The sequence below is a fragment of the Cibotium barometz genome, chromosome 25, assembly GCF_041138505.1.
Source record: "Cibotium barometz isolate CiBa-2024 chromosome 25, ASM4113850v1, whole genome shotgun sequence".
NCBI classification, from domain to species: Eukaryota; Viridiplantae; Streptophyta; class Polypodiopsida; order Cyatheales; family Cibotiaceae; genus Cibotium; species Cibotium barometz.
The window spans coordinates 15,223,961-15,232,427 of record NC_141070.1 but is presented as its reverse complement, the minus strand read 5'-3'; the positions used below and the strand labels follow the sequence as shown (position 1 = coordinate 15,232,427).

At 35.6% G+C, this 8,467-nt stretch overlaps 1 protein-coding gene across 2 annotated transcripts; it reads right to left on the bottom strand.

Annotated features, from left to right (window-relative positions):
• Positions 1-305: 305 nt before the first annotated feature.
• LOC147624291 (uncharacterized) lies at positions 306-3,081 on the bottom strand. Of its 2 annotated transcripts, none has more exons than XM_086819260.1 (3): positions 2,513-3,081; positions 1,733-1,939; positions 306-1,280 (listed from the first exon to the last, which is right to left on the bottom strand). In XM_086819260.1, the coding sequence occupies exons 2-3, from the start codon at positions 1,914-1,916 to the stop codon at positions 409-411; spliced, it is 1,056 nt and encodes a 351-aa protein (XP_086675386.1). In that variant the 5' UTR covers positions 1,917-1,939; positions 2,513-3,081; the 3' UTR covers positions 306-408. The 2 variants fall into 2 exon arrangements, with proteins under 2 accessions (XP_086675386.1, XP_086675387.1); XM_086819261.1 differs by having other exon boundaries at positions 2,953-2,971.
• Positions 3,082-8,467: the final 5,386 nt, after the last annotated feature.

Genomic DNA, 8,467 nt, shown 5'->3' with positions numbered 1-8,467 from the left:
GTGAGGTCAATTCATACTCTCATAAAAGGACAATCTGGTTTTAGGTGCATTCATATATAAAAATTGAATTTGAAAGATGCCATTGAAGGTGCACCATATTTGCCTTTGTTACAAGTAAAGAAAGACCATGCTTAGTGTTCCATACTGTAAAGAAAATCGATGCTTATGTTGCGAAGTAAAGAGAGCTCATTTGCCTTGTAATGTATGTTAAATCTGATGTTCTATTACTATGACTTCATAGAAAGGGGGATATGAAAACTTTCACATTATCAAGGGGTAGTTTGTAGTAGCAAAAGAGGACAATATTGCAATTTCTAATGATATTGTCATATTGTGGGCAAAAGTGTTATGGATCTGTGTGTGGAACTCTTTAATTAGATCCAAAAGGCTCCTTGTAGAGGCTAACAATCACACCAAAAGGTTAAGGAGCTTAATGTTCTCGGATCCTCTAGATGAAGGAGATAAGGAGAGATGGTGGCATGATGAACTAGGAAGTGGGCTTTCCATGGTGGTTACAATAGAACCCTCGGAAACACTAGAAGGGCTAGAAACTCTTGTAATAAGGAGCCCTCCTTTACCATTCATAACCGATCTTCTTTGATGAGGGGAATTGAGTGTAAGATCTAGCTCAACTTTCTCACTTGTTGTAGTATGGTCCAACCTAGGCCTTGATGTTGGACAGTTATAGGATGATTCTCCATTTCTCATGATAAAATTGGTGCTCGGATTAGTTGCTGAGCCTGCTGTAGCTAAGCTGTTATAATTATTATGTCTTGTGCTGGCCACCACATAATTGCATGCAGCTGCTGCTGCTCCTTGATTAGGCCTTGCTTGAGGGGCAATAATATTATTGCTAATATAGATACTCCCTGCAAGATCCTCATGAAGGGAATGTTTGAGTCTCTTGTGTGAATTACCATTGAAAGAAGCTTTCTCATCTAAGGATCGGAAGTCTGATGGAGTTGCTGCTGCAGCAGCTGCAGGCTTGGCTATGGTAAGCAGTTGATTATCCATAGGCACCTTGGCTTGGCTTAACTGAGATGGCGCAATTAAGGGTGGATTAGCTTGTGCTTTCATATTCCCCACATTTGGCAAAGGGTTAGGGACCATTATATTACTCGTGCTATTGTGCATTATACTGTGAAGGGTGCCTCCATTCAGCACCGTTTCCACCGCCTCTTGGCACACATGCCATTTCCCGGACCATAGCAATCCCACAGCTCCATAAACAGGGTTCACTGTCCTCCCACATGCTTCATACAAAAGTGATTGAAATAGAGCTGCAAATTGAGTTTGAAACACACAAACTGAATCAGTAATAACGCAAAAACCCAAATTAGAATTAGTGAATTGCAACCATATCCAAGTTTATTATTACAGAAGAGCCTATATAATTTGCTATTGCCTAATCAAGAATTAATGCTATGGTAATCCTTCTGGTTTCTGTGCTAATTGCTGTAGCTGGGGAAGAGTTCTTAACAATCAAGTTTATTATTACAGAAGGACCCTATATAGTTTGCTATTAACTAAACAAGAATTAACGCTATGATAGCCCTTCTTGTGTTTGTGCTAATTGCTGTGGCTACTTGGGAGGAGTGCTTAATTTGATTAATGTACAGCTGCTATTAACGAACCAAGAGTTAATTCTATGATAACCCTGCTTGTTTTTGTGCTAATTGCTGGGGAAGAGTGCTTAGTTTGATTAATGCACTGCTAATTATCATAAAATTACCGGTTCTTTCAGTCTCAGGGACAGCGCTGATGAACTCCATGAGGCCAGCTCGCCCGAAGAATTTAGCAACGAAGAGGGTGGCAAAGCCTTGAGATTCAGGTGAGTCGATCCACTGCAAGCAAGGCCTAAGCGCACAGCCCTCACTGCACCCTTTGCGCAGAACTCGGCACCCATTGCAGCTCATGATTCTTCCTTGGTTTTAATCACCTGCAATATTCCATGTACACACTAATCACATGCCGTAATCTTCTAATCAAACCATTCCTCTCTCCTTACACTACCCTTTTCACCTCCTTCAGCACATCTTGTCAACAACAGGATTCGAAATTAGAGAAGAATTAACATAGATTCAACGCACAGCTTGATCAGAACAGACATAATTTGTTAGTACATAATCATATAGTTAAAAACCATAATCATACATTATAATCCTCTTACCCTCTTTAATGTCGTGCCACAATCAACAAATCGAACCATTAATCCCTCACAATAACTTGTACTCACCCTGTTACTACTAAATTCACCTAATCTTTTCGTAGCACAAGTAATCATACTGCAACTATTCATGCTTTCTTTTCATATAAAGCTAGAAAAGAACTCCAAAAGCATGAAATCAACCACCATTAATTGATTTCTCTAGATCTAACCAGAGCTTAATATCAAGACCAAAGTTGCAGTTTAACAAGCCTAAACATCTCTAAAAGCATGTTTTAGTTCTCCTAAACTGCAGATGATGAAGTCTAATTATGTAAAAAACTGGTCTCTAACTAGAGTACTTACTTGGTGTAAGTATCTTTTGCTGTAGCTAATTAGGCTCTCTGCAGGATAAAAAGAAAGGCTAACTGATTCAAACAAGTTGGGAAACGTTCTTCATCACTCCAAAAATTAATGCCTGTTAATTAAGTCTAAGCTCAAGAAGCTCAATATTTCTCCAATGTGCCTTACACAGCCTAATAATTATAACCTAAAGAAGCTGAATGATTACGTGTAGGCATTCCAACCCTTAATTAGGTCACGTAGCTAGAAAGTCACTTGATTATATGCCTTTCAAATTGTGAGCTCAAGATGAAGCTCAATATAATTATATCACTTGAAACTCAGTAAATAATTGATATAAGTACTGTCAAAGTATAATTAGATGAAGGAGCTGACTGAATTGCTTAATTATCTATTGAAAGTATATTTAGCCTAATCTAAGCTCACTAAGCTGCTTAATCTACCTTCTAAGGTGTTAGTCACAAGAAGCTAGCTGAACTAAAAGAGGAGGATATGCAGGGTGGCCATCAGGTGGTTATAAAGACTAAGGTGAATAGTGTTCTGTGTGGACTGTGTGCGCCTCTGTGTGTGTGTGTGTGTGTGTGTGTGTGTGTGTGTGTGTCTCAATTTCAATCTCTATCGATCTCTGCAGAAAGTAAGAGTAAAGTGAACTAAAAAGCTACCTCTAGCTGAAGAAGAAGGTCCTAGATTATGTAGAAACAGTACCAAAAGCAACCTATATTGGTGAGGTTTGCAGGATACTGAGAGCTGCTTTTTGGGGAGGTGAGCCAAGTGTAGTGACCCTAGCCATATTATATTAATACATGGAGAATCAAGTGAGAAATCAACACAAGCTTGAATCAAATCAGGAATAAGTAACCCACTAATCTTCTATTAAACTTACTACAAGCTGCTTATAATATCTTCACAGGTTTAGAGGGGTTAATAATAATCAACCCATATCTGTGCCAAAATAGCTTATATTAGAGGAGTAATTAATCAATCCCTTCTCTCCAAGCTAATTGTTTATCTCAGATGATGCCTTGAGGAGAGGGAAAGACTGCATTAGAATTCGTAACTAAACTAATCCATTGGTTTAGTGGTTCTAGGTTAGGCGATTAATACATTGTTCTATTACTATAGTAGCTTGGATTATCTCTTGGGAGAAGAAAAGGGACAGCAGAATAGACCAGGAGAGAGAAAAGTGCACAGTCTACGTGAAAATCCTAAGTAAAAGCTGCAGCGCGCTTCCCAGAAACTATCAAATCCGGAAGAGAGAGAAGAGACGCCTTTGCCAACTTTCTCTTTCTACACCCAATTCTACAGTGTATACCAACGTATACCGTATTGTATACAAAGACAGCTACGTGCGCATAAAGCCGTATCAACCGTCCGATCTTGGGAATCTTACGGCCTCTCTCTCTCTCTCTCTCTCTCTCTCTCTAGAGAGCATCTTGTTTGATGATGAACATTCACACACATGGTTGTTTTTAAAACCCCTTTCTTTCACCTTGGCCAAAAAAGCATGCCAACCCAAAAATAAAATAAAATTAAATAAAATCTGCTAACAATCTTACTTTTATGAGATCTCCAAAAAAAAAAAACATCACATGCCAACCCAATAAATTAAACTTTATGGAACTTCAGCTTCTTAGTGGTTTTCTTCGAATACATTATTCTCTTAAAAGAGACTCCTATTAAGTATAAAAAGAGACTCCTATTAAAAGAGACTCCTTAGTGGTTTTCTTCGAATACATTATTCTCTTAAAACAGACTCCTATTAAAAGAGACTCCTATTAAGTATAAAAAACATTACAAAAAGAGAGATTTTAGATCAAGCAAGAGGGATATCTTGACCAATTTGGTGCCCCTGTTCTGCCACTTATTAGCATTTTAAAAACACTATGTGGACATTAGTCAACCGTATAACAATCTAATATCTATATGTCTTCTTCAAACCATCGTGCTTTTAGTATGTCTTCTTCATATCACCGTGCTTTTACTTTGAATCCATTAAAACGCTAAAGTTGTATGGTGAACCTTTATTTCAATGGACATCCCAATGCCATTTTCTTCGCACGTCCTCCTCTAAGTTCCAATGCCCTTTTCCACCCCCAAGTACATCCTCCTCTTCAGTGCATGTGGAGCCTTATGCACAAATTCACATCCTTCCATTGTGCAATAAGATCTTACAATGTAATTTCCAATGTATCTCCACAATACTTGTGTAACTAAGCCATCTAAATCCAAACCTTGTGTCGATTGTTCTCCATGCAATTTGGCTTCGTTTGTAGTGCATCTTTTACTTGTGTTCATGCCGAGGTTTTTCTCCAAAGCTCCACCACACCATTCCAATATTTTACAAACACATGCTTATTCGTGTAAGCTTCATGTACCACATGTTTCAAACTATTATAGGAATTGAATGTTACGTGTGGAATTTTTACAAATTTATATATGAATCCATAGGGAAAGACACAAGTCCATGAAGCTTGTTTTCTAAATGGGACATCGTTCAAGACACCCCGAGACTTACTCCATGTGTGTTGGAAGTTGTCACATTGCGTTCCAAGAGCAATGGAAAGAGATCCGAGGGGTCTTGTAAAAGGAATGGTATTTTCTATTCAAGAAGTTGCTAAGTGAAGGTAGAAGCTCCCAAATTTTTAAGGGACAAAAATTGGTGAAGTAAACATAGACCTTGCGTCTTCTAGAGATCACCCTCCACTTCTCCCCCGTGGTCATAAATGACCAAAACTTTGTATGGTTGTTTTTTTAAAAATAGATGTAAATCACAATGACCCCTTTAAGTCAAGTTCAATCAAAAATTTGTCTCTAGCGTCATAAAGAACAAATTAATGTATCATTGAATTCATGCACACTGAAATGAAATCTTGTAGTTTATCCTTTTAAAAGATATTGTCTAAGACTAAATGTGCTTTTAACCCACAAAATGTAGCTTGTGCCACAAAAATGGATTGATATCCATTTGCATTGATTTTTGTGATGTCTTATTTTCCCCTTTATGTTTACTTTCTTATTTATGATAGTGATGGTAGCTTTATGTTTTGTGGACATTGAAATGTACTCTTTAGCAATTTTGGAGAGCTAGTTTTGTGTAAGAAAAATTTTGAATCAAGAGAATTGTCAATACAAAAGTGGTGGATTTCATGATAAGGGATAAATCCAATATTTTGGATTTTTTAAATGGATAATTGGTTTGAAGCTTGACAAAGTAGCCAAAATATTTGCAAAGGTGTTCTTAAAATTTTTATTATTTGGATGTACATGGATGCAAGATTTGAAGCCCATAATAATGGAATTTGGCTTCATGATATCCTACAAGTGTTTCTAGAGCTCCACCTAATTTTGAATAATTTGGGAGATAGACTCTCTTGAGGATGTAATTTGTGTGGCAACCTTCTAGTTTTAAAGTGTCATTCTTGGGAGACTAAGTTAAGCACCCATAGCTAAAAGTGGAATTTAAGAATTAATGATACTATCTACAATGTGAGCATTTTGTGATTCTGAGTTTTCCTATTCTCATGAACAAGATTATGATGGAATCAAAATGATAATGGTGGTTGGGTAGTTCAAAGTTCTAGTAAGCGCTTTATATTTCTTAGATTGGAAATTTAAAAATCCTCTTCTTCCCTATAATTTTTGTTTTCTTTCAATTTCTATGAAATAAGAAGGTTCTCTTTCTTAGATCCTTGCATGATTAAAAGAGACTATAAAACCCCTCAAGGACTTGTTTGTCAACCCTAAAGGCATCATTTCTAATAAGATCTATAAATCGTGTATAAATGTAGAATATATCTATTATGAATTACTCCCTAAAGCAAGGACTTACAATAAGTGTGCTATTTAAAACCATCCCAAAAGTATGCATATGTATGAAAAATTATATATGCATGCACATACACATACATAAGCACACATATACAAACATATGTGTGGGTGTTTGTGTGTGCAAACATGCACATACGCATGTACATGCAAAGTATGTTTGTGTACATGCATACATCATATATGTACAGTGCATGCACACATGCACGCATGTACATGCACATATGCATGTACATGCAAAGTATGTTTGTGTACATGCATACATCATATATGTACATGCAAAGTATGTTTGTGTACATGCATACATCATATATGTACAGTGCATACACACGTGCACGCACACACACACACACACACACACACAATGCGAGAGTTACCACCCACATATATTTCATTACACTAAGTATCATTTCTTAGATGCTTGCATAGCAATTGATCGTGTGTATTATTAACAACTGTATCTCCTTCTTTTTCCAAAATATTCTATAAGAGTTTTTTATTATTACCTAAAACACAATAGTGTTTAATCTAGAATGTATGATACTTTATCATTTTTTTGGATATGTATCATGACTTTGTTACCCCCATTTAATATATTACAGAACCATTACACTTCTGGAAAATGCAGGTCTAGATCCAATTGGGGTTGTTAAGATTTAATGCATGCACACACGCATGCATGCACACACACACACACAGAGCCTAGCATGGATTAACTAAGGGAAACTTCTAAAGTTAGGTGTAAGGTGAATTAACAATTGGCTATTGGGGTGTTGGATTAATATTCACATAAGGACATTGAGATCTTGGTTAATATTCACATAACCTTGGACATTGAGATCTTGGTTAATAGTAGAGACATTAGGCCTACATAAGTAAGTGATGATATGCATAGTTAAACATGTCAACTTGTGTGTGTTTGGATCTAGTCTTACTCATAAGCAAGATGTAAATTTTTAACCTCGGAATACATCCATCATCTTTGGAGCATGGTGATCTATGGGTCAATATGCCTTGTGATCATTTACATCGCTAGCATAATTTTCAGTGCTTGAAGTGGTTGAACGTAGTCATGTCTATAATTGGGTTGGTGATGTCCAAATTCTCACATAGAAACTCTCTTAACACTAAAAAAAATCATGTGTCAATGGTGAGAGAGAATGATATAAGCCTAAGTGTAAGTATAAGGACATTGAGATCTTGGTTAATAGTCGAGACATTAGGCCTACATAAGTAAGTGATAATATGCATAGTTTAACATGTTGACTTGTGTGGGATTGGATCTAGTCTTGCTCATGGGCAAGAATTTTAAACCCGAAATTATCCACTAAATTTGAGTAAATATGATTTTCTCAAAAATATTTTGATAGAATATTCAGATACACGTCATTGCATTTACAGAACTCTTTTTTTGCCTTAAAATTTATACAAAAGATTTTTTTCATAAAATATATTTTTTCCTTTTATACGAATGCGTCTTTTGAAAAACACATTATTTTATTTTTAAAACATTTTTTTCTTTGGCACAATTTATTTTCATACAAAATTATGGAAATTATATTTTTCCCCATACAAAATGTCATTCGAACAAAAACTGGGCCTACAAAATGCATTCTACATTCTATTTTTACTTGTAAGGCTTGCTTCCATGCAAGATGTGTGAAGCCAAAAAACCTTAATTGAGTGAAAACCTTACTTGTAAGGCTTGCTTCCATGCAAGATGTGTGAAGCCAAAAAACCTTAATTGAGTGAAAACTCTTAAGGCACTTGAGCAAAAAGTTCCATGTCTTGAATTTTTTAATTTGCATTAAAATTGTATGCTTTATATCTACATTTTTGTAATTTGCTTGTTCAACTAAAATTTTATGCTTTATGTCTACATTTCTCAATGAATTACAGAAATTTGATAGTTGTTTTAGTCTACATTTTTTAAGAAACATATTTCTACAAAGAGAAGGATTGAAAACATTTTCAAATATCTAAAGTGAACATTGCAAAAAGTTATTTAAAAATGCATTAACTTCAACTTGAAATCTTATAGAAAGGCAAAACAAAAACTAATTTTTTTCAAATATCTAAAGTAAATATTGTAAAATTTTATTTAAAAATATTAATTTTAGTAAAAAACACACT

What these genes read in the sequence shown, in the direction of transcription:
- LOC147624291 (XM_086819260.1), bottom strand. Translation starts at nt 1,916, where the DNA reads ATGAGCTGCAATGGGTGCCGAGTTCTGCGCAAAGGGTGCAGTGAGGGC. An exon ending in CCCTGAGACTGAAAGAACCG is followed by an intron (nt 1,281 to 1,732) that starts GTAATTTTATGA and finishes CTCAATTTGCAG; the next exon opens with CTCTATTTCAATCACTTTTG.